We start from the raw sequence: 26988 nt of genomic DNA, 5'->3' as shown, positions 1-26988 counted from the left end.
TTTATGACAGGATTATATTTTCTTGGTGATTGAGCATTTAGGAAGTGAAGATATTTTACAGCCATTTTTTCCCACTAAAAGATTGAAAAGGTTAAAGTGTATGGTATTTGAAAATACACTTAAAAAATTAGGATTTCTCTGGGAAGAAACCAAAACTTAAGAAGGAACATGATTAAGGTTAAGTCATTGTAAAAGGATATCAACATGACTAACACAGACATATATGCTCCAAATTGTGAACTACACACTACAGGAAGCTCTCCTAAAAATTGTACTCTGTCAGAAAAAGAGGTCAAGGGCTAGAAACAAATACAAAATGAAGGTTCAGTAAAGGTAGAGTCTTTAACGGTGGGAAACATTTATTAGGTTCTTTCCATATGCTAAACTCTATATTATATTATCTCATTGAATCATCAGACAACTTTATGAAGGAGGTATTCTTATTTACCCGCATTTTATAGATGAGGAAACTTTAATCTTAGATATGTAATTTGTCCAATCACACAGTCTGGAAATGATGGAGCTTGGATTGGTAATCACTCATTCACAAGGTATTAGGGAAGGCATGGGGGTGTTTGGAGACCATTGCTTTTTTTTTTTTTTTTGAGACGGAGTCTCGCTCTGTTGCCCAGACTGGACTGCAGTGGCTCGATCTTGGCTCACTGCAAGCTCTGCCTCCCAGGTTCAAACCATTCTCCTGCCTCAGCCTCCCGAGTAGGTGGGACTACAGGTGCCCGTCACCACGCCCGGCTAATTTTTTGTATTTTTAGTAGAGACGGGGTTTCACCGTGTTAGCCAGGATGGTCTTGACCTCCTGACCTCGTGATCTGCCCATCTCAGCCTCCCAAAGTGCTGGGATTACAGGCGTGAGCCACCGTGCCTGGCCTGCTTTTTTTTTTAAAGGTTGCTATCCTCTTTAAAAATTTTTTTTTTATACCAGATCTAGTGAACCACATATGGCAGTTCTTATATTTCCTTTTTTTTTTTTTTTTTTTTTTGAGATGGCATCTTGCCCTTGTTGCCCAGGCTGGAGTGCAATGGTGTGATTTTGGCTCACCACAACCTCCGCTTCCTGGGTTCAAGCGATTCTCCTGCCTCAGCCTCCCAAGTAGCTGGGATTACAGGCATGCGCCACCACGCCCAACTAATTTTGTATTTTTAGTAGAGATGGGGTTTTTCCATGTTGGTCAGGCTGGTCTTGAACTCCCGACCTCAGGTGATCCGCCTGCCTTGGCCTCCTAAAGTGGTAGGATTACAGGTGTGAGCCACCGCACCCAGCCTATTTTATTTTTCTTTAGTAACTCTTTCTTTAAGTCATTATCATAGACTCTTAGGACAATGACCTTGAAGGAGACTCTAGCCTATCCTCTGAGAGACAAAAAAACAGAGATAGAGCTTCTCACTTGTTTAGGGATAGTGAGAAGTTATTTTTCTTAATCTTGGATATTTGGAAAGGCCTCCACTAAAAGCAAAACTATCCTTTAATAGACTTTTCTAGTATATATTCTGGCAGTCAGGATGTAAAACCTAAAACCTCAACGATATAAACCTCTTTGGTAGCCTAAGGAGGAATTAGAGAATTACTAAGTATGACTTAATTTTAATATTTTGTTATTCACTCAAGCCAGCCTGAAAAGTTCATTCAGTAGTTGTTTATTGAGTACTGTGTGCCAGGCATTATACTTAATTGTGCTGAATCTGATCTCGGAAGTCTTTAAGAATAACAACATGAGACAAACCCAGCTACCCTAGATAGCACAGTGTCATATTTTAATATTTATTTTTAATAACGATGATGATTTTCCATTTACCGTATATTATTTAATCTTCAGTCTGAGGATTCAACTCTTGAGATAGTATTATCATCTCCATTTTGCAGACGAGGAAATTAAAGCTCAGTAATGTTGAGAAACACAGCCCAGGTCACAAGGCCCAGGCAGGGCCTTCACCATGTGAGCTCCTAAAGAGAGTCAAAATAGTTTCCCTATAGTACTTTATGCTTATCAAAATGCTTTTACTTGCATTATCTCATCTCATTTTCCAAAAATGAGAGTAGTTATTTTTGTACTCATTATATAGATAGCACTTGTATTTATTATATACTTAATATGTGCTAAGAGTGCCAGGTACCATATTAGATATGGCCTAGTTCATGTAATGCTCACAAAAACCCTAGTAAGTATCATTATTCCCATTTTATAGATGAGCCACCAAGGCCTAAAAGTTTAAGTGATTTGCTCAGCACAGCAGGGAGGTGTGACTGAAGCCTAGGCTTGTCTGCACAGCCAGGATGCGTGACTGCTTTGCTATATTCACTGTTCTGTGTTATGCTGCCTCATTTTCCAGATGAGGAAACTGAGATTCAGAGTTAGCTAACCCAGATGAGGTCATACAGCTTATCAATAGCGGAGCTGACACGTCAACTCAGATGCTGTCACTAAAAAGCCCTCTTGTTTCCCACTGTGCTGAGCCGCCTTTCTGCACAAGGAGAACTGTAAGACTGTATCTTACCTCCAAATTGAGTACCCTAATTCCTTTTCGTCATTTTTTACAGTTCTTTGCATTTGGTCTCGTTTTTAGGCAGGGGCCCTAGACGGATGACTTGTTACAGACGAGGAATGGTATAGGTTAAACTGCTTGCTCAGGAAGTCATCTGGGGAAGTTAGATGAGAACTCAAATCCAAATTTGAGTCCTGCGTGCCCAACTTACTTAGCTATGTGGTTCTCAACCTTTTTGTCTTTTGAAAATGTTGCTTGAGAGAAGGACTTGCCCTTGTGAGATTGTTTTTCTGTGCTGTAAGGAATGAATCTTTTTCCATCTGAAGATCATTTACCGTTTCTCTGAATAGTGAATTACATTAATGGTGTAAGGCAAGGAAATATGTCAATATCAGATATATAACAAGGACCAGTCACTCGGATTTGAAATGTTGCCAATCTCTACAATCTCAGCCTTGAGAATTTTAAGGCACAGAAGTCCATTACTTTGATGATCAATTATCCTTTAGATTTCTGAAGGAAAAGTTTGTTAACCGTTTATAGTACTACTCTTTTATTCAAATTGCAAACTCAGGTAAATGCTCCTTAAAATGGAATTGGATGACATTTTTCTGTATCTCTGTCAATGTCAGTAAACAGCAGGTAAATATCCAGATGTGTTTAATTATTTTGACTCAAAGAAGTATGTCCTATTTAAACAGTCTTTAAATAAATTGTTTCTGAATTGAACAAATAAACAAGAAATAGCTGAACTAAACTGCTTTGACTGTATAGAAAAACTGAGAGGTTTTAACAGACGAATCATCTCAAAAATCCGCATCTTATTATACTCATTTTTACTTTTAGAGATAAACCTGAATTAACTCTTCAAGTATATTAATAGTTTTTATTCTTAAAGAATAATAGGTGATGTGTGGGGATAATTTGAAACCTATCCAAGTGTATTAACTCCAGTCCAGATACGTTTGAAACATGGAACTATCCCTATGTTACCCAGAGGTTTTATATATATATATATATATATATATATATATATATATATATATATGAATTAATGCCTATTAAGTGTCTTTTGTGCTAGTTTTCTCTTAATAGTTTTCTCATGTAATTTTCACATCCTTGTGATTCAGGTATTATTGCTGCCCCTCCTTCCACACCTTTTACAGATGAGGAAACTGAGGCTCAGAGTGACTAATTAAGCCAAGGTTACACAGAAAGTAGAAGTCTCAGAACTTGGACCTAATTCTGAACATTCCAAAATCCATGCATATTCTAAGATACCAAGCTATCTTGTGAATAGCCTGGTCTATTAGAATTTTAAAAATTAACATAATTTAAAAATTCGCATAAAAACATGTTAAGAGAAATTTGCTTATGATTTTGTTTGATTAGCCCTCAAGTAAGAGCAAAAGAGTTTGAAATACATACTTTTTTTGCTTTGGAAGCACAGCACATTTACCTTTTTTTCTGTATGTAAGCAAAAGGTCTTTTAATAATGTGGCCTTGAGTTTGTACCTCCAAGAAACTCCTAGAGCTACATCAAAAAATATTGTTAATATTTAGCAATTAACCCTAACCAGCTGACTGCCCATTAGTTTTATTATTACAGTGACTGTAGGTAACACTAGGCCAAATTCCAGACATGTGACATCTTTTAAACAGATTCCAATAGGATTAAAAACGTTTCCCCGTTCTCCTGTTTTGGGCCATTTTCTTACTGTCAGAAACTATTGTGCTTAGCGTTGAAACTGGCTGGTGATGAGACTTTTCAGTTCTTAATGGTAGTTGACTTTGAAATTAAATTTTGTCTTTTTCTTCTGGTTTATTTTCTGGTTTAGCTTTAGCATGAGAGTAACGTAACTGGCTCCCCTCCTGCCCGTTCATCTTATGTGCTGCCCCTCCATTCTCATTCCTGCCCTTATTCCCTTCACCCCATGCTAGAAAGGGCCATTCCATTGACCTGCCTGAAAAAAGTGCCCTGAGATGAAATCTTGGAGTCATTCACTTTAAAACCAAAAAGCATGTCTGAAAGATAGTAAGTAGCTGGATATGCAGCAGCAAAAGGCACAATCTACATATTTTTTAACCAAGTATATTGTTCAGAAAATATTCTAACTTAAACAAGTTATCCATGTTCACTGGAGGAATTTTAGAGAATACAGAAAGTAAATATAATTCCACTTTGTAAAGAAAACCAAAGCAGATTGTTTTCTAAATGACTATTAGACTTTCCAAATAGAAATATTTAGAAGAGAGAGACAAATAGTCCTTATGCATCATCCATTTTGTTGCTTTCGTTGAGACTCAAAGTCTAGAAAGCTTTGTGCTATTCAAGGCTTGAAAGGATGGGGTTATAAGAGATAAATAGCCATTCCTTATTTATTTTGTATGTATAAGCCATATTTTTCCTCTCTCTCTTTTTCTGCTTTTTCCTTTCTAAGTTTTGGGTTGCATGTTTCTAAGGCTGCAATGGTTGCTATTCTAAAGATTTTTCTTCTTCTTTTTCCCAGACCCCAGGCAGGCACAGTCTTCCCCGCCGTGGTCCTATGACCAGTCTTACCCCTCCTACCTGAGCCAGATGACGTCCCCGTCCATCCACTCTACCACCCCGCTGTCTTCCACACGGGGCACTGGGCTTCCTGCCATCACCGATGTGCCTAGGCGCATTTCAGGTAAAGACCGCGCTTTAACTAAAAATCCATCCCCGCATAGGGGTCGGGGGGAGTGGGATGGGCTGAACCTGTGTCATCCATGCTCACAGTGACTCTCTATTAGAGACATGTGGGCAAGGGAATGACAACTGGCAAATTAAATCTTCTGAATTATGGGGTTATCAAACACTCGAACATTTTAAGTCAAGAGACCAAAAATCTGCCAGAGATGGCATACTTTTAAGATGGTATTTAATGCCGCCCAGTTAGTGTCCTGCTGAATTGTATCCCATTTGGTGGGCACTGTCTCATAACTAGGGCCTTTTCCTGAGGGTCTTATGCCAGGCCTTCCTCTGCTTGTGTTCCTTTCTTTTCCTAACATCTGCCTATAAACCAGATTGATGGCACAGCCCTCCATTCCTAAAGGCTTGTAAGTCCCAGGAGTCCAAGCTAGTCAGTTCCAAGAGAGAGCACCTGCAAACTTAGGATCTTTGTCAGAAACTAGTCATTTGAAGTGCCGTGAGGCCTGGAAGAGTCTTAAAAGGCAATGCGTGGCCTCTGAGTGGCTAACTCAAGAAGGACGCAGCCTTTCTGTGAAGCATCATGCGTGCTGCTGTCACTTGCAGCCCGGCAGCCCAGTGCTCACAATTGTTCCAAAGGCACTACAGAAATGTGTGGCCCATGGGGGAGTGTGTGTGACAAATGACCTGGCTGCCCCTCTATCCTGGAGAATTCATCACAGAGAGCCAGAAAGTGTTCACGAAGACTCCCAACTGACAAGTAGAGAAAAGTTAAAGGCCCTTAGCTGACTGTATGAGTCCCGTGAATAAGAAAAGAAACCTCTTGGTCCACCCTGACATATGAGCTGCAAACATTGTCCCCACTCAATGACGTACGTCCACAGAGAGGCACACACCCCATTGGATCCCACGTTTGCCAGATACTCTTCTCAGCGTTCGGGCCCCTGCACCTGTTTGACTCCTGGCCAGGTTAATGCCTTTCTTTCTTTCTCTTTGTGTTTCTGTCTGTTTCTCTCCCTCTCTCATTTTCTGCAAAGCTCGAAGCCGTTACTCACTCCGCTGAGTTGCATCACTGACAAGCTGAAGCTCCACCAGCAGGCTTGCGGGTTTTGATTAGTTCAGACTCCTTTATTTCTTTCAACTTGGGAGGAGGGAAGGCTTTGTTTCTCAAGCAAATAGCAGGAAAGGGCTCTCTGGTCCTAGTGCCTCACATTTTCTGCAGCAGATGGACTCCCATGGGGGTGAGTAGGGAAAGAAGAGGGGTGGAGGGAGAACTGCAAGGTGTTTTGGGAAACCATGTTACCACTTTTCATTGTGACTGCTGTTATCATTTTTACGAATCACACAGTATGTATTGGGAAATTGTATAGAGTGTAGAATTTTAGTTATCATTTCCCTTGCCTGGAATCACCGTCGCCTTTAGGCAAACATTAATTAAAGATAACGGGAAAGGATGAGTAAGGCACAGTGGGGATAACGAAGGCTGATGCGAGATTAAAGGCACAGTGTTGATGGTGTTAAGTTAGTTCTGGTTATTCCTTCTACATTTCATACTGAGAGTCTGTTTTGTTTTACATAGGGCCAAAAGGACACTTTGACAGAATAGACTTATGCAAACTTGCTTCTGTTTGGGGTCTCCTGGGGCTTCCATCTGCCCAACCCACCGTGGCTGAAGCAGATTTTGCTATTTTTTTCTCTAGCAGTACCTAGAGGGAAAAAACCTCAGGGAGTAATGTTAGCATTAGAGACACTTACCTACAGCAGTTTCCTACTGAGGTATATTCCTGTGAGTTCATCAGGAAAGCCATTGAAAATGACATCGGAAAAATGCTGCATAAACGAGTAGTCATCATTGTTTATCACATACATGTGTAATGGAAAACAGCCAGATTATTTCAAGTTACTTTACTGAGGGTTACTTCAAACATTTCCACAAAACAGTAGCTTTCCCATTTCACAGAGAAGGAGGCAGGAGCAGAAACTGGTTAATTTTCCAGCCATATATCTATCGTAGGCCAAAGGTAGGAGTGAGCCTCTGGTTTAAACTGGTTTATACTGAGTTTAGTCCAGTTTTTTCCTCCAACCCTTAACATTTCTGGAGTTGTTACTGGTAAAGTAACATGGTGCCAGGGTGGGAGGTTCTGTATAAACAGTAAAGAGAACAGAAAATCCTTCTTGTCAGCATGTAGGTAGGGAAACAGGAAGAAACAACTAGATGTGGACTGTCAGGGAGCTGGAGGAGCACTGACTTACCTGACCTTGCCCTGGGCTGCGGGACTGTGCCTGCACAACCAAGCACTGCCTGGCGGACTCAGGGACCATGTCATCGGAGTGTGCACCATTTCTAATTCCCTGGGGACTAGTCCTGGGTGCCTTCTTGGGGAAGCCTGTCTCATAGGGTCCCAGGTACCAACTTAGACAATGTATAGCTTATGATTCCTCTCAACATCTAAAGCCAGTGTCTAAGTCCATGACCTAGAGGCTCCTACATTGTGAGACTTAAGCATGAGGGCTTTTTAAATTTGGAGGGATTTTTGTATGTGTGTGCTTTAGTAAATAAAGCCCTTTGGATTGAGTCCATTCTTGTGCCTTTAGTCTTCATAATGCTCTGTGCCAAATAATGCTGTTTCCACGTAACACGGACAGCTAAAAATATTAAGCTCTATCCCTGTCTGCAGGCAGTCCCGTGGTCTCTTTTTGAGACGCTTTACAGAACAGTTTATGTTTTTGTGTGCATTGATCAATTTTCATCTCCATATCTAAAGGGATACACAAAATATTCTCATATGATTTTGGATGAGAAAGAATAAAATTCTTCACTTCACAGTAGGATTGGATGTTCGGACCCAGGTTTGAATCCCAGCTCATACATATATCAGGCAACTTCTTACTTTTCTGAAACTTAGTTTTATTATTTGTAAAATAGGCATACAATACTCATCTTCAGGGTCGGTGTGAAGATGAAGTGAGATACTTTATATAAAGTGTTTAGAACTGGCCTGGCACATGATATGTGCCAAATAGATTGTAGCTGATATTATGAAGCTAAAATTGTTTTGTAAAAATTGTATATCCATATGTAATTTGCAGGCAAGTCTTGTTAAGTGAGTCAAATTAGATTAGATAAAAATCTAAACTTTTAAAGGGAACTTTTCCTTCACAAAATGGATCACCACAGAGCGTATTTAAAACAAAGCCCTTAGATTATCTAAACATTTAAATAAGTTAATACTCACATGGCATTCACAAAGCACTTAATGCAGTACCTAGCACATAGAACTACTCAGATGTTTCCCATTATTATTATTATTCTGTAGATTTAAAATAAACATTTACAGAGCAAAAAGCAATTGGGAACCGTTCACAAAAAAGTCAATAAGGCATTAAGAGAAAACAACGATTCAATTATGTCAGACAATAGAAAGTGCTGAGTTGTACCTAAATTAAGTAGGCATGCTAATGCTGTGTTCCAAGGGATCATAGGAATAAAAACAACCAGAAAGATCCGCCAGAAAGAACTGTTCCTAAAAAAATTCCATTTTCTCCTAAAAGGCCATTCTAAAGAAATACCATGATTTAATCTACCTAAAGACCCTCAGAGAATCCAATATTTCACCTTTCTTTATTAGTATCCTTTCTTCTGAATAATTTTAAAGCATGGCTACAATTCTAGAAGTTAATAAATGACAATAATCATGGTGATATTATATTAGATAGTCCTTAGTTTTCCTCAGACCATTTTTGGAAGCAAGGTGTTAAAAAATTAGATAAAATGATAAAGGTATGTTACCCACAATCTTTACTACAGAGAGAGGTATAATACTAGATGTCTTCAAGTTCAGAGGGACAATACAATGATGCAGGAAATATTTCCTTAACATTAGGTAGCCTTAAATATTGTAATGGAACAACAAGAGCACGTATAAGTTTATAATTGAATGAGAAGTTATTGCCATGTAATCGACTAACAGGTGCACATTATGGTAATGAGTATGAATTATATTCAGTTGAATTATAAAAGTCAGCACTAGTCTCAGAAATCAGTCTAGTAATGTTACAGTGCAGAAGCCACCTCCTTCCCTACATACTTGCTTTGATAAGTATGGCCTCGTCATATAATAATCTGTATTTAAGTGGCACTTCTATCCCCAGGTGATTTTATACATTATCTCACTTTATCCTACATGTTTCTAAAAGATTATTCACTACACAGAGGTGGCCAAAGTTATTTCTCATTGATTCTAGTCCAGGGCAAGGTGTGACAAGGCAGGGACCAGCACGCCTTACGTGGCCTGAACCACCGCATGTCTTTATAATTGCAGTCTTATCACCCATGGCAGTTTTGATCTTCAAAGCACTTACGAGGCTTGACACAAAGATTATAATTACATTTCTGGAAGTCATTACAAAATACTATGTAAATAAATAATTGCTGACTTTCAAAATGTATTTTATACAATTATCCTGCTGTGGAAAGAAGCACAACTCTTTACTGAGGTTGATTGTTGGACTCGTGGGTCGGAGTATGAGTCTCCTAGAGAGCCTACACAGGCTTTCTTTCTTCACTGCAAATAACTCCTCCACTATCCCACTCATTTGAGTGAAGTAGCTTAGGTTAACCTAAGTCTGTATCACTCTTTGGCATGCATGAGGTAGAGGGGATTTATAGCTTTCTGATGCTTTCTGGAGGTTTTTTTTAGAGACTTAGGATATGTTAGTTAAAGATGCACAGGTAAGATGCATCTTATTCATAGATGTTGGCTGCCTCAGTCACTCTGAAAGAGGTCACTACAGATTTTTTTTTTTTTAAGAGACAGGATCTTGCTCTATTGCCCAGGATGGGATGGAGAGGCGTGATCATAGCTCACTGCAGCCTTGAATTCCTGAGCCTAAACAATTCCCCCATCTCAGCCTCCTGAGTAGCTGGGACTAAAGGCATGCACCACCTTGCCAGGTCAATATTTTTTGTAGGGACAGGATCTCACTATGTTGCCCGGGCTAGTCTTGAACTCCTGGCCTCAAGTGATCCTCTTGCCTTGGCCTCCCAAAGTGCTGGGATTACAGACATGAGGCATCTCTCCCTGCTTGCCACTATAGATTGTATGAAAGACTTTTCTCCGCATTTATGGGGTTTTTGTTTGTCGTTGTTGTTAAGATAGGACAGAGCTAATCTTTCTGTAAGATTATTTTTTTCTTCTGCTTGGGAAAATAGTCTTGAATCTCTTATTTCAAAATATGTAAATATTAACACTTTCCACTTACTCAGCTGCACAGGACTATTGAAGATGTCTCCAATTTTATGACTTTCAGTTGCTAAACTATAATATTCCAAGGTCAGGAGAATAAGCATTAGTTTAATAACAAAATTATTAAAAATTATTTTATCACTACTACAAAATCTAGAAATTGCCAGTGGAAAAACCCCATTTGATTACTCAAGGTCTGTCAGGAGGATTCAAACCCAGTAGAGTTTGATGTAGTTCATTTTAAAATGTCCCTTATAACCAAGTTTCTATCAAGTTCCCCGAGTCAAGTTCTCGAAACTAGCAGCTTCGTAATGTGCCAATTATATGTGAACATTTATTTTAGCAGAGCAGCTCTTAACTCACAGGAGGGAGGAATGCCTTAAGAAAGGTTAAAAGGAAAACTTCAGCAATTAATACTAATAAACCAGAAAGTTAAAGCAACCATAATAAAACACTAGAGCATCTACTTTTTACTACAGAACCATTCCTTTATTAAGAGCCACCTGTTTGGTAGACATACTCTGCCACAGCAGCCACGGGCAAATAATTAAGTTTAATAGGAGTAACTCTTATTTTGAAGAAGTTCTCCGTTTAAAGCCACAGAGTGGGGAAGTTATTAAATTTTATGGACCCTAAACAAAGGCAAGCCCTGTGTCAACAATTGAATGTTCAGTATTCTTCATTATATCACCACTGATTGAATGGATTACTTGTGCATTCCATAAGTTGAAATTCATCTTGCTTTCCCTAAAAATAGCCTATCTTTTGACATAGCAGATGGTGTTCTAATCTTACCTGGACCTCCATTTACTCTAATTTTTGATTTACTGCTGCTGAGGCCCGAAGAAGTGGTTTTCATTCCTGCTAGATCGGTTGGAGATAATAGTTGGTCCAACTCACAAAGTTGACTAAGTTTGGTTGTATGACTAATTACTGTTATTTGTAGCTACACTCAGATATTTTAGTATCTGAGATACTAAAGCTCAGAATTAAACCTGTGTACATGGTTTGACTCTGATTTTATACATGGTTTTTCTCAGTTGTTTTTGTGGGGATTTATTTCTGACACATGTACAACCAACCACACACAGGGAAAAGATTTAGTAATGAAAGGAGTCATGCTTTTGCAGGGATGGCAAACATGTGGTTGTACATTTTATTGAAAGATTTGCTGAAATCTCCTTTCAATCAAAGAAAACTTGAGTGTATGAACCTCATTTCACCCAAAGTATTAATTTTCTAACAATAGATACAATGGCTGCTGTAGTGCACTGGGGTCTGAGAAGGTGGAGTGCAGTTTAACTTAGGACACCTGAGTTTTCATTTCATTGTCACTAAAGAGTCTATATCATTCTCAGATACAGTTAATTTATTGTGCCTCAGTGGCCCTGTGTTAATGAATTGCTAGAAATTGCTGAATCACACATCTCAGAGGCTCTGCAGGGAGTAAGATGCTATCTGTTTAGGGATTTGATGTTCTTAGGACTTTCAGTAAAGAAAGTTTGCCTTACCAGATAAATGCTAGCGGAAAAGGAGGTCACATAATTATCTTCAAAAGAGTGGAAATGCATGCAACATTATTACTTTTATGTATATGTCTTAAAATTAATACTTTATTATTTTGAGCGAATTTAAGTTTACAGAAAAATTGAGCAGAATATATAGTTTCTTATATTCTCCTCCCACCATCTCCCACTTTCTCCTGTTATTTACGTCTTGCATTTGTTTGATGTAATTGATAAACCAATATGATACATTGTTATGAAATAACATCCATAATTTACACAGGGCTCACTCTTTGTGTTGTGCAGTTCTATGGGTTTTATCATAATGCTATGTATCCACCATTACAGAATCATAAGGAGTAGTTTCATTACCCTAAAAATCCCCTGTACACCACCTGTTCATCTCTCTTTCCCTTCTCTTTTCCTTAGCACCTGGCAACCACAGATTTTTTTTACTATCTCTATAGTTTTGCCTTTTCCAGTGTCATATAGTTGAAATCATACAATAAGTAAGTAGCTTTTATAGACTGGCTTCTTTCACTCGGTAGTATGCATTTAAGGTTCTTCCATGTCTTTTTATGGCTTAGTAATAATGCATTTCATTCTACCCCTGAATTGCATTCCACTGGAAGGATGCCATTTTATATAGATAGATAGATAGATAGATAGATAGATAGATAGATAGATAGATAGATAGATACAGATTTTTTTTTTTTTTTTTTTTTTTTTTGCGATGGAGTTTTGCTCTTGTTGCCCCGACTGGAGTGCAATGGCATGATCTCGGCTCATGGCAACCTCCGCCTCCTGGATTCAAGCGATTCTCTTGCCTCACCCTCCTGATTACAGGCTGGGATTACAGGCACCCACCACCACGTCCAGCTACTTTTTTGTATTTTTAGTAGTGACAGGGTTTCACCATGTTGGCCAGACTGGTCTCGAACTCCTGACCTCAGGCGATCCACCTGCCTCAGCCTCCCAAAGTGCTGGGATTACAGGTGTGAGCCACTGCACCCGACCGGATGCTATTATATTTTTAAAATCATCAAGGGTGCTCTGCCTGAACCTGAGGATACTATCCTATCTTCCATTTTCCTTTTGTTGCTGACTGTCAGTGATCTTTCTTATTAGAAAGCATTTCACACATTTCTTGCTGGAGAAGCATGTTTTCTGTTACAGCAGTTGTCACCAAATGGTTTTCCATATCTTGGGTGCATTTTTTAATTAAATCTTTTTTTCCTAATCTTGCCCATAGATAAATTCCTGAATATCTACTTTTTGGTGGTCATGCATACCAGTTCAAATACAGAACATACCTAGTTAAAAATAACAATCCAGTTATGTGACCGCTTAGTTGCCTCCCAAAATATTTGACTCTCCTCGGTAAAGGGGGGCCTTTTCTCTTAAAAATGCCTGGCATTCCTTAAGTGTGCTGCACCGTTTCCCACTTCCATGTCAGCCATTTCTTTGCACTGGTGGGCAGGGCCCTGTTGGTCCCTCTTGGGCATCCCTTTCCCAAACACCACTTTCTTCAAAGTGAATCGCTGTCTCATCTACACTCATTTGTATGTCATTTCTGTACTTTGGACACACCTCTAATGTGTACATATCTTTTTTTTTTTCTTTTTGTGTGAGACAGAGTCTCACTCTGTTGCCCAGGCTGGAGTGCAGTGGTGTGATCTCAGCTCACTACAGCCTCCGCCTCCCAGGTTCACAGGATTCTCCTGCCTTAGCCTCCCAAGTAGCTGGGATTACAGGCATGCACCACCACGCTCAGCTAATTTTTGTAGTGTTAGCAGAGACGAATTTCTCTGTGTTGGCCAGGGTGATCTTGAACTCCTGGCCTCAGGTGATCTACGCGCCTCGGCCTCCCAAAGTGCTGGGATTACAGGTATGAGCCCACATGTCCGGCCCACATTGTCCTTTAGCATAAAAATTTAATTGCAAACCATTCTCCTTTTATAAGCTTCTTAAGGAGAGTGGCTATGTTTTGCATATTCTTGAATCCTTATAACTTAGCACAGTTTTTGGCACATGGTAGGTGCTTAGGAATGTTTAATGAAACAAGTATTAGTGGCAAAGAAGATAAAAAAAAGAGGAAGATAGATATGTAGGAGAAAAAAAGGAAGAAAAAAGATTTTGTTCACCTGGAACAACAAAGAAAGGGCAAAACAAGAGAAACTTTCATTGCTGATAAGGACAGGAAATAGCGCAGTAAGAGTGTGCATAAGCAGTATATATTTTTATCTCCAAGTCTTTTTGCAATGTGTTTCATATTTAGAACACATATCAAGACTGTATCTGTTTCCAGAACTTGCTGCTAACAGTTAGTAACAATGCCAAAACATATTTTAGGTCCAGCTTGAAACCAAATGATCAAATAGAATTTTTGATTTCTACTTTAGAGTCTGACATTAATTATAGCCATCATGTAATAAAGTGTCAGAGCTCTTTTCTGAGAAAATGATAGAAATTATATTCACTAATCTGTAAAGTGAAGCACAGCTATTCCTCTAGAACAAAGCAAAAGATAGGGTTTTGACAACTATCATTTCTCATAGTCTTATCTTCTTCAGCTGAATTTTTCCTGTGTTCCCCACCTCTGCCGTTTTTTTAACCCTTTCTGTAGAGTATGATTGCAGGTCATCCTACTGAACTGGTCAGCGGTCTCGGACACTGTTCATTAGTGTCCATCTGAATGCCTCCTACCCAGAACCAAACTGTTCTTCTCTTCTCAGCCTCTGGTAGTGCAGGCTCAAGTGGCCTTTGTTCTTTTGGTGACCACATTACACTGTTTTCTCCTATTTGCCACTTTTGTCAATCTGCATTTCTCCAATTATTTATTTTTAGAGCTGTTTTTTTTGTAGATCCAAATATGATACTTTATAGTTATCCCTGTTAGGTTTTACCTTATTTAATTCAGGTAATAATTTCTGCCTGTCTAGCACATTTTAGATTTTAATAATGTCATCCAATATATTAGTAGTCCCTGGCATTCCTTCCTGTTTGGAATGCTTTTCTTTCATTCATTTCAGTCATTTCAAGTCAGCTCAACAAATATTTGGCAAATACTTAAAATGTGCTTACACAGGTGAGGAGTAAAAAAAGAAATAGAAGACATAGTCTCTGCCTTCAAGAAGCTTTCAGTCTCATTTAGGATACAACATAAAGTAAATGCGATGGTTACATTATGGTACTAGCCCATGTAGATGCCAAAAATATGCAAAGAATGCTCAGGATTTTAGGAAAGGAGATCTCTTTTGTTCCTTTGCTCTATTATAATAATTCACATCTATAACCAACTTAAAGCCATCTCCTTTAGGAAATTAAAAAAAAAAATCAATCCCATTCAGCTCAGATTATACTTTCACTCTGAATTGCTTCAACAATTACATTTTCAACTTTTAAAAATGACGTATGTTTGATGTGTGTGGCTTCATGTTCCTTAAGATGTGACAAGGACATGGAGGATCTTGTCTTTTCCCAGCTAGACTGAAAGCTCCCCTAAGTCAGGGGCCTAGTCTTCTAATCCTTTGCTATCTCTGCAGAGCTCCTGCTAGATTGAAGACTCCCATTGGCCCAGGGCCGGGCCTTCTAATCCCTTTCTATCTCTAACTCCTACTCCGATGCTCTGCACGCATAATGTCGTGGGAAGCACTAGCATTCAGTGGAAAAGTCTACCCAGGAATCAGTGCTGCATGCTTCAGGGTTCTTATGCTGTGACTATTATTAGAAATTGGCTAATAGATCCAGAAGTAAGATTCTATAGGAGACTAAGACAATTTCCATTTATCTTTATTTCATATTTCATAAATGCATATATGGTCTCACCATGCAATATCTTATGTAATACGCCAGCAACTCTGATAAAATAAAGCAACGTTGTTAGCTCTGCTTTAGCATATACATCCCCATATGCATGAATTCACCAACTGATTACATTTAGAATGAACATACAAATAGTCTTGACAGGTCTATTATTTGTGATATTAATAAATATCAGCCAAGGTAATACTTTTTTCAGGAAAAATAGGATCACTGACATCCCTGTGTCTTAATATTGTTTGGTTACTTCATTGAGCATTGATTTCTCAGGAAACATTAACTGATCACTGTTGGTAGAAAAGATAGAAAGGCGACAGAGGAACTGCATGATTATTATTATTATTATTTTTCTGAGACAGAGTTTTGCTCTTGTTGCCCAGGCTGGAGTATAGTGGTGTGATCTCAGCTCACTGCAACCTCCGCCTCCTGAGTTCAAGTGATTGCCCTGACTCAGCCTTCCTAGTAGCTGGGATTATAGACACCTGCCACAACGCCTGGCTAATTGTTGTATTATTAGTAGAGACGGGGTTTCACCATGTTGGCCAGGCTGGTCCCAAACTCCTGACCTCAGGTGATCTACCTGTCTCGGCCTCCCAAAGTGCTGGGATTACAGATGTGAGCCACTGTACCTGGCCTGCATGATTATTTTAAATTAGCTCTTAGGTTTGTTAACATGTAGAAATAGTTATAAGGGGAATTTTAGAAAAGATATAACTAGGCTGGGCACGGTGGCTCATACCTGTAATCCCAGGACTTTGGGAGGCCAAGGCAGGCGGATCATGAGGTCAGGAGATCGAGACCATCCTGGCCAACATGGTGAAACCCCGTCTCTACTAAAACTACAAAAATTAGCTGGGCATGGTAGCACACGCCTGTAGTCCCAGCTCCTCAGGAGGCTGAGGCAGGAGAATCCCTTGAACCCAGGAGTCGGAGGTTGCAGTGAGCCGAGATCATGCCACTGCACTCCAGCTAGCAACAGAGCAAGACTCCATCAAAAAAAAAAAAAAAAAAAAAAAAAATTAAACAAGTAAAAAGCTTTTTTTCTAATTAAAATATATGATAAAATGCAAATGACAGAACTTTAATTTGAATTGTTCAAAGTCATTTGTGGACAACACTTTGTTTCAGATAGTTCAAAGTCATTTTCAGATTTCTTCTTTGTCTTCCTGAAATGCAAACAGGAAGGCATATTTTATGGGACTGGGTCAGAATTTAAGTAACTTGGTCTGAGGCAAATCTAGGACCCCATTTGACTATACTGTCTAAATTTTTTTTGATGTGACTCAATAAATTAATGAATTTCAAATCCATGAAAGTAATGTAAATAAAAATAAAATGCTGCACAGGCAACATTGTTCCTAAATAACTCAAATGATTTTTTTAAGTAGAAACATGTCATGTATTTTGCAGACTGTGACCTTAAGTGATCAACCCGTAACTATGCAGCCAAGCATGGGAGACTAGGAGAAGCCCCGTGCTTTTGTATCTAAAGCTTATCGCTGTTTCATGCTGTATCCAAAATGGTCACCATTTCCAGCTCTCTGTGGTAATTAGTAACAATGCTATAGTTGATGGAATAAAAATAACACATATAATGATGGTTACAAACACACCCTGACCTGTGCCAAGGAGAGCAGTGATTCATGAAAAATCAATAAATAAACCCATTGATGTGGTCACAATAAATCCATACATAATTAAGAAGAACCTTTTCTAAATAAAAACTACAAAGGAAATAAAAACAGGTTTGGAAAAGAGGAAAAAGTCTGATAATAGCATTATGGTATCATCATTAAAGAAAACAAACTTGTAAGCTCCCAAACTACACCTTAGGAAAACAGTACCTTCTCAGTGTGGCTTAAAGATATGGTAGAGGCCGGGCTTGGTGGCTCACGCTTGTAATTCCAGCACTTTGAGAGGCCGAGGTAGGTGGATCACGAGGTCAAGAGATTGAGACCATCCTGGCCAAAATGGTGAAACCCCGTCTCTACTAAAAATACAAAAATTAGCTGGGTGTGGTGGTGCACACCTGTAGTCCCAGCTAGTAGGGAAGCTGAGGCAGGAGAATTGCTTGAACCTGGGAGGCGGAGGTTACAGTGAGCCAAGATTGCATAATTGTACTCCAGCCTGGGTGACAGAGTGAGACTCAGTCTGAAAAGATATAGTAGAGAACTGACCTAAAAGAAAAGAAAAGGAACTGACCTAAAAGGAAAGAGTTTGGCCCCCAGGGCAGTTAATAAAGAAAGTTAAAGTTGTTCTCTAACCTTAGAAGTTGGCAGGTGCCAGAGATACTCTTTGAAGGGTTAATAAAACCTCACACAACCGCTTTAATCCAGCAGGTGGTTGAAACTTTTGAATTGGGTCTTGCCTCCCAAAGAAGAATTGAGTTCAACACTAATAAAATAGCAGTTGCTCAATTAAATTTTGTTGAATTGATTCGGTTTATCGGGAAGAAAATGACTCAAGCATCTAGAGTGGTGATTAAACATTCATAGCATCGTTGACAGTGTTTTGGAAATAGGGCATGGCTGGGAATTGAGGAGCCTGTCTTTTGAATTTCGGATGTGCCTCTGAGTTCTTGAGCAGGTCACTAACTTTAGGTCTTAGTTTCTTCAAGCGTGAACTGAGTGAGTTGGGCTAGTTTTTCCCCAAGGTACGTCATAAAGCTTTTGATATCTGTGATTCTAAATTAAGGCCTGAAAGGGCAGGTTTTCTTACAGGAGAGATTTAGTAATCATCACATCAGAAAACTAAATACTGGCTGGGTGCTGTGGCTCATGTTTGTAATCCTAGCTTTGGGAGACTGAGGCGGGCTGTTTGCTTGAGTCCAGGAGTTGGAGACCAGCCTCAGCAACATGGCGAAACCCCGTCTCTACAGAAAATACAAAAATTAGCCAGGGCGGTGGTGCGTGTCTGTAGTCCCAGCTGCTTGGGAGACTGAGGTGGGAGGATTGCTTGAGCCAGGGAGGCTGAGCCTGCAGTAAGCTGTGACCACTGCACCCTAGCCTGGGTGACAGAGTGAGACTCTGTCTCCAAAAAATGGAAAACTAAATACCACCATCAATAATAACACTAAAGGCTAATATAGCATTTGATTGAAGAGCTAAATTAACAGGGGCAACTCTGATAGATGTCAGGAAAAGTTTTGTTTTATATTTCAGTTAAGAGATTCTGATGAGAAGCAATGTAAGATCAGGTTATTTATTTATTTATTTATTTATTTTATTTATTTATTTTTTTTTTTTGAGACGGAGTCATGCTCTGTCGCCCAGGCTGGAGTGCAGTGGCCGGATCTCAGCTCACTGCAAGCTCCGCCTCCCGGGTTCACGCCATTCTCCTGCCTCAGCCTCCCAAGTAGCTGGGACTACAGGCGCCCGCCACTTCGCCCGGCTAGTTTTTTTTTTTGTATTTTTTAGTAGAGACGGGGTTTCACCGTGTTAGCCAGGATGGTCTCGATCTCCTGACCTCGTGATCCGCCCGTCTCGGCCTCCCAAAGTGCTGGGATTACAGGCTTGAGCCACCGCGCCCGGCAGATCAGGCTATTTAATACCAAAAAACTGTACATTTGGATCTTGGTACCTGACCACAGCTGAACCTGTCTTTGAGGTGAAGCCTTATATATGTGCATGTGTGTCAGAATCCATAGACAGTTTTTGAAATCCCAGATTTAATGTAAAATTAAGGAATGTTACTGACATCTCTCATACCCTTGCGTGGTTTTATGTAATTTATTTGTTAACCCTCTTTACATGAGAATGGTACATTATAAGTGGTAATTTATCTTACTGGAGAAATGAGAACCTTATAAGCTAAGGGTTACTAAAACGGATGAATTCTGTTAATAATAGAATAAATGTAATCACAGGACCAGGCTTTCTATATTAAAGAAATTAGGTCTATTTAAAGAAAATATGATCTGAATCATAATGAGCTTTCTCTTAATGAAACATTGCTGTCATAGTGTTTTATGACCACATGATAAAAATATTTATTAACACAAGTTATTGCCAACATTAAATTTACTCATTTATTAAACACTGTTCTACCCACTGGAGATACTCTGATGAACAAGACAGAAAGGCTCTTGGAACTTTTCTATTGGCATATGGCATAATGATTAAACAGTCTTTGGAGTCAGGTCTAAATTCAGGCTTCTTTACTTACTAGGTTTGTGCCTGTGGGGAGGTAACTCAGCTTGTTTGAACCTCAATTTCCACATCAGTTAAATGACCATATAATAATAATAATACTTGCTTTAATAGGTTGTCACAAGGACTAAAGGATAGTTTAATATATGTAAAGTTTAATATATGTAAAGTCCTTAGAATAATGCCTGACACTCAAGAAATGTTAGCTGTTACTACCAAAGGGTGGGCAATTGAAAATAATAAAATATTATCTAGGGGTATGTACTATGAAAAAAGTAAAATAGGGTGATATGATGAGGAGTCAGTATTTAAGCTGAGATATAAATAACAAAAAAGAGTTAGCCCTGTCAAGATCAGGAGGAAGGGAGGACATTCTAGGCAGTGGGAAAAGCTAGTGCAAGGGCCCAGTGGTGGGAAGACTGTGGGGTGTTTCAGCGGAGTGCTCAGTGGCTGGAGTGTGTAGATGAATGAAGTTAGAGAGATAGGCTGGATCCAAGTCATGCAGGACCACTACAGGTCAAGATCAGAGGTTTGAATTTGCTGTTATGTGCAGTGTTAAGCCATTTGGCAGATTTTAAGCAGGGTCTTGATATACGCTGATTTATATTTTTCAAAGCTCACTCTGGCTGTTGGGTGGAGAATTGTAACAGGGGTAGGGAGGAGGGAAGGAGTGTGGTTAGGAAGCTGTGGCAGTCACCCTAGTGAGAGGACGGTGGCTTGGGCTTACCTGCAAGTGGTGGAGATAGAGACACTGGAGTAGAGAGAGAATTTTGCTGGTATCATCAAAATGTTTACTAATGTTTTCTCCCAATTGTTAGTTGACTTTAAAAGGAATAATATTGCATCTTATACAAGTTTAATTCATGTTTAGACCCTATTCATACACCCTAAGTGAAGTGGTAATTCAGGAGTTACTTGATTTATTAAATGAATACAGAATGACCAACCTGGAAATTTCAGGCCAGAAATCCATTTTTGAGATCTGAAATGTTTTGTTTGACTGAAAATTATTAATTTTCTGTAATCACATTTTGTTAATCTTCTGATTTCCAGTAGCTTTCCTTCCTTGGCACCATGCAAACCCAGATTTTAGTACAATGATGTACAATGATGAGATGAATTATGGGGACTGAAACGATATTATATGTTTGTATTAGTCTCTTCTCATGCTGCTAATAAATATATACCTAAGAACTGGGTAATTTATAAAGAAAGATGGGTTTAATGGATTCATAGTTCCACATGGCTGAGGAAGCCTCAATCGTGGCAGAAGGCAAAAGAGGAGAAAGTCACATCTTATATGGTGGCAGGCAAGAGAATGTGTACAGGGGCAGGGGAACTCCCCTTTATAAAACCATCAGATCTCATGAGACTTATTCACTATCCTGAGAACAGTATGGAAAAGACCTGCCCCCATGATTCAGTTACCTTCCACCAGGTCCCTCCCATGGCACGTGGGGATTATGAGAGCTATAATGCAAGAGGAAATTTGGTTGGGGACACAGCCGAACTATGTCCATGTTCTTCTCATCCTCAAAATGTATCTTCTGTATCTTTCATACACACCAGTTCTTTCTTCTGCTTCTACGATGCACTTTAGGTTGGGCACGGTGGCTCCAGCTTGTAATCTCAGCACTTTGGGAGACCTAGGCAGGTGAATCATTTGAGGTCAGGAGTTCAAGACTAGCCCAGCCAATATAGCAAAACACCATCTCTACTAATAATACAAATATTAGTCAGGTGTGGTGGCACACACTTGTAATCCCAGCTACTGGGGAGGCTGAGGCAGGAGAACTGTGTGAACCTGGGAGGCAGAGGTTGCAGTGAGCCTAGCTCGTGCCACTGCACTCCAGCCTGGGTGACAGAGGGAGACTTCTGTCTCGGAAAAAAAAAAAGAAAAAAAAAGATGCACTTCAATGGAAACCATTGTGCATGCAGGTGTGACCAGGCCAGCTTTGCAGGCAGTCATTAGATGATTACACTGGGCAGTGTGTGGCAACAACTCTGAAGTGAAGAAACACCTAGGCAAGAAGCTAGCAGTTCCTTCAGGCTGGCGAGCTAATATCCAGCAATTGAGAAAAATCAGTCCAGGTGAGACACAAGCACTTGTCCTCCCTGTGGAGTTAGTACCCAGAACAGCTTCTTCAGAGGACTGAGAAATTGGGGCTTATCTTAAATAGCAAGGAATTTGAATTGATAAGGGATGAGGAAAATGTTCCAAGCAGAATCTCATAACCACAAGCCAAGCTTAAAGGAGAAGGCTTTAAACAGGTAAGTCTGTTGGCATCACAGTTGTAGTAAGCTATTACTCCATTCTCAGATCCTTCAACCGTGCCCTAAAAGGAGATTCCTCCTCAAGAAACTCTAAATTTGGGGCTCTGGAAGTTAGCTTCAAGATCTTATGCAGATATGAACAGCTTTTCTTATAATTCCTGTTTAAAATGTAATGAAATTCCATTTCTTCATGGACACAGCTTTCTTTTCTTTCTGGAATCCCGAAGTGAGGAAGTGTATGTACTGAAAACCTTTACAGCCATTTGTTAGTTTGTTTTAAAGGAAAGGAGAGTCATAAAATCAGGACCTGGAGAGCACATTTCCCAGTGACCAAACCTACCTAAAATGTATTTGATGGATTTATTTTGAGTTTTGGAGCTCAAGGACTCAATAGAAGATACAATTCAAAGGGTGTCATCATAGGGAATCCAGAATAATTCTCAGAGCTCCAAAAACTTCATAGATTGGAGCTTCAGGTGATGGGTTGGCTGTTTCTTTGGCTGTCAAACCTAGTTTTTAACCTTTCTCCCTGGCCTTTTCATTTAGCAGGGTATAGTAAAAGAGAATGGAGGTGAAAAAATGTAATGTGAATTTTCTCACTAGAGTGAGAAGCAGCAGATAACAGATAACAGCCACTGGAAAAAAAACAGTCACTTTAAAAAGGAATAAAATTGGTAGGGTACTTTATTGGAAAGAGGCATGCTTTCTCCCCATGAGCCAAGAGGTCTGAGTCCTGACAATACACATGTGTATAATGAATTTCCCTCCTCTTCAGATGAGTGGCTGGACTTGCTTGTACTCATGCCCTCCCGCTCCAGTCTCAAGGCGTTGGTACTGATCTTTTTTCACTACACCACCACTGAGGTATAATAGTGAAAATCACTGCACAGCTGGCTTAGGAGATAGGTAACTAGACACTTAAGTGCCTTAAAACGAGGGAACTGGAGATGTGGTTGTCTTTCAACCCGTTTGCAGACTTTGCAAGCTAGTATTTGAGGTGTCAGCTTCGGACTTGCAAAGCCACGGCTTCTTCAGATGGCTAAGTTGCCTTCCTCCTGCACTTTACCACATTCCCTGGTACCTAAGAGAGAAAAACTATTTCACCAAAGTGAACCTCTCCCAGGGGTCTTCCTGCCACCATTTTAATGAAGAGGTTAAATCTCAAACTGCAAATTATAGAATGTCTAGTTAGAAGTTTGAAAATAATCTTTGTAAAAATTTATGAAAATCAAATAAGCAGTACCACTTTAGGTTATATAGAAGGCGAATTGGAGGCAAATCCCTTCAGTTATCTAAAAATGTGGCAAGTAAGTTCCAACAAGTGTAACAAACAGGTTAACATTGAGGGAAACAGGAAGAACAAAGAGATAGGCACAAGTAAAATCTGTGAGTTAGGGTTATTGCATTCCCCTATCGTAACATATTGCATATGAAGAGGCCGATGGCCCAGTGCAGTTAGATGACAAGTGGACTGTGGCAGCCTATCAAGCTGCTGTCTCCAGAGGATGCTGCTGGTCATCCAGGAGAAGTGGAGACTTGGGCAGGTGCAACAGAATATGTACAGACAAACTGAGGACTCCCAGAAAGGAGGAGGCATCTTAGGAGGGCACCTTGAACTCTTCTACTGCTCTCCTTAAGGAACTCCAGAGAGTGAGGGAATTAAAAATAAGTGAAGGAATTAAAAATTAAAAATTAAAAATAATAAAAATTAAAAAAAACGATCGGGTCCTCTGTAATAGCTCTTTTCTGATGGCAGAAAGTACTTAAAGCTCACAGATAAAGAACATCATGTTAGAACCTAAGACAAATTAAATGCCGGGGAAGATGGGAAGAATTTTACAACTAAGTCCAAAGGTGAGAGTAAAAATAAATGTGTAGTAAGACTTAGTATTAATAATACTTAGATAGTGCTTTACGTCTATAGATAGCACTTTCACAGACATTATTTCATTTAATCGTCACAATGCATTGGAGTATCAATACTATTACACTCAGTAGTTTGCCAGTAGGAAATCGGGGCTCAGACATTCAGAGATTTGTTCAGGGTCATCAATTGAAAGAGATGGAGGGTGAAAACTCAATTTCAGGTCTTTTAGCTCCACAGGATGTGCTTTTCCCTACTCTGCATTGCTGTAGGAGTCTCCATATCAGAATCAGACTTTGCTACAAAGGCCTGTTGGATATCATCCTAAGAGGAATATTTGTATCACTAGTCTTTCCAGCCCATACCTGGATAACACCATTAATCCTTACTAAGTAGCCAAAATTCATGGTTTGATGCAGATCAGAGAACCCAAAATAAAGTAAAGTGGACCAAATCCCTAACCAGAAATAATAGCGGAAAAATCTACCTCCCAATTTTGTAAAAACATACATTTTATTCTAGAAATTTAAAATGTACACATTAATGAGATCTTAAAACCTCAAAAGAGGCTGGGTGCAGTGGCTCATGCCTGTAATCCCAACACTTTGGGAGGCCAAGGCAGGCAGATCACGAGGTCAAGAGATCGAGACCATCCTGGCCAACATGGTGAAACTGCGTCTCTACTAAAAATACAAAAATTAGCCAGGCGTGGTGGTACGCGCCTGCAGTCCCAGCTACTCGGGAGGCTGAGGCAGGAGAATCGCTTGAACCCAGGAAACAGAGGTTGTGGTGAGCCAGGATGGTGCCATTGCACTGCAGTCTGGCAACAGAGTGCGATTCTGTCTAAAAAAAAAAGCCTCAAAATATATTCTTTTATATGTGGGACAAGGAAATTTAAAGCTACTTAAATTATGCGCAATATATTCTACCCTGCGAGAGCTGGAAAGTTTGATACAAAAAATCATTTATTTTAACTTGAGATAATTCAGATCAAAGAGTTTGCTTAAATAATCTAGAAGAGAAAAAGAAAAATAACTCACATGATATCTCCCATCGAATATGTGAGCCTGAAGTGTTAGTTTTAACTTCCTCTACTGCTAAATTTAAGGATGAAAGACTTTCTTAAAAAGCTAGTAGTGTTCCCATTTTCTTTTGGCCTGTGTTGGGAACAGTTGTTAACAATTACATTTTTTTAATTTTTAGAAAAGATCCTAAATTTTTGAATTGACATTTTGTACATAGAAAACTTGGATTTTTTTTTCACATTGAATGTATAGATTTATTACCTCATTTTGAAAACTAGTACTGCTTTTTAATGAATGGGGACCATTCTTTACAGGAACAGTATTTCTAGTAGAATTTTTGAAGGTATTTTTGGAATTCTCAGACTTGTCCAATATGTAGCAGAATCAGAATTTTAGAGCCGGGAAACCCACAGAGATGATTTCGTCCCCGCCCCTCATTTTACTGAAGAGGAATGTGTGGGTCGGGGAGGGAAAGGGACTCCACCGTGATCACCCTGCGAGGCAAGGACAGCACTGTGACCAGAACCCACATCTCCAGTTCCTAGTTCAACACTCTAGAATTATTTTCTCCTGCTACATTTCTCATAGGCTACTGACATTGTATTAAAATTGCTATCCATGGCCATTGTGACCTGAAGAAGAAGAAGAACAATGAACCCCCAATGACCTCTTCCTCCTTTGCACCGTTCCTCTTTTCACCCGAAAATTAAGTCCTTATGAAAAGAGTAAATAGATGTGGCCCTGCATCTGTGGCAGCACTGTCTCTCCTGCCCAGTCATTGACTCCTTTGGTCCACATCTGGAGTGGACTCAGTGGACATGATTCTCAGGCTGAGAAAAATAGGACTTGGATTTTGTCCTTGGCAGGCAGAGAACTTCCACTGTTTGAGGAGCTACTACTGGACTACTGTGTGTTTATCCCACATCCCACAGCGAGCTAAGCAGACCGGGCTCTTCTTCTTCTTCTTTTTTTTTTTTTTTTTTAAACGGTCATCAAAACAAGTAGCTCCTCTCAGACACCTTAATACATAATTAGGTGTGTCTGTTTACACTTGGGAGACAGAGGGCTTCATGTCCCAAAGAAATACAAGACGTCTGGGAACAGCCACAAACAGATGTTGAAAATGTCCATTTGTGGCGAGTTTATTACTATAGCACCAGGAATAAACATTGAAGATGAAACCCCTCTGAAGGGGTGTGTGTGTGTGTGTGTGTGTGTGTGTGTGTGTGTGTATTGAGAGGGGAATGTTATCGAGCAGAGTAGAAAGTGAAAGGAGGTTCTACTTTTTAAAAAATTTGCTCTAGTATTTGTTTATCTCCTACAACAAGGAAAATTTCGCTATTTGGCTTTGGCTGTTTGAAGGCTTTTGCCAAATGCTTAACAATCTGTAGGGTTTGATTTCTTTCAGAAAGACCACTTTGAGAACAAGGCTCTATGTAACTAAGATGTGTTTGTTTTTGTTTAAATCACTCAGAAGAGAAATCATCTCTTGTCCATTGTTAAAAGAGAGTTTTCAATCAAAGGAAAATTCTACATATTCTAAAATATACAAACAGCTCTTTGAAACTGATGCCAAATCAAACTCTAAAAGGGACGTTTTCCTTGCAGAAGTTTTGAGTTAATTCTGTGTGCAGGGCTTGAGTGGAAAAACGCTGCGACTGTCAGAGGAACGAGTTACTACAACACTGCATTTGGATTCGGAAGTTACATAAGGAGCATTGTCTCAGGATAGCAGGAAGACTCTTGTACATGGTTTTAGGCTAATTCCTACCAACAAAGAGAAAGAAATTCTTTGCAAAGTCAGTTTTTCAGTTAAATAAAAGGTAGTAGTTTGGTTCCTGATGTCACTGGATATAAACATCCAATGCGAGAAGGCATACCAGTCATCACTTTAAAAATATAAACTGAAATGTGCCCTGTTTTTAAAGAAATAC

At 39.5% G+C, this 26988-nt stretch overlaps 1 protein-coding gene across 11 annotated transcripts in view; it reads left to right on the top strand.

Annotated features, from left to right (window-relative positions):
- Positions 1–26988, top strand: part of LOC105489529 (RUNX family transcription factor 2) — a 352919-nt gene that overhangs the window by 195059 nt on the left and 130872 nt on the right. For 10 of the 11 annotated variants that reach the window (XM_071096966.1, XM_071096964.1, XM_071096965.1 and 7 more), the window contains one exon: positions 5010–5171. In XM_071096966.1, coding sequence (XP_070953067.1) covers positions 5010–5171 — 162 coding nt within the window. Of the gene's footprint in view, positions 1–5009; positions 5172–6207; positions 12612–26988 lie in introns of those variants that run through there. The other variant, XM_024795338.2, reaches the window with a different exon arrangement.

This window comes from Macaca nemestrina, chromosome 5 (assembly GCF_043159975.1).
Source record: "Macaca nemestrina isolate mMacNem1 chromosome 5, mMacNem.hap1, whole genome shotgun sequence".
Classification (NCBI taxonomy): domain Eukaryota; kingdom Metazoa; phylum Chordata; class Mammalia; order Primates; family Cercopithecidae; genus Macaca; species Macaca nemestrina.
This window is presented reverse-complemented; position numbering and strand designations above follow the sequence as displayed.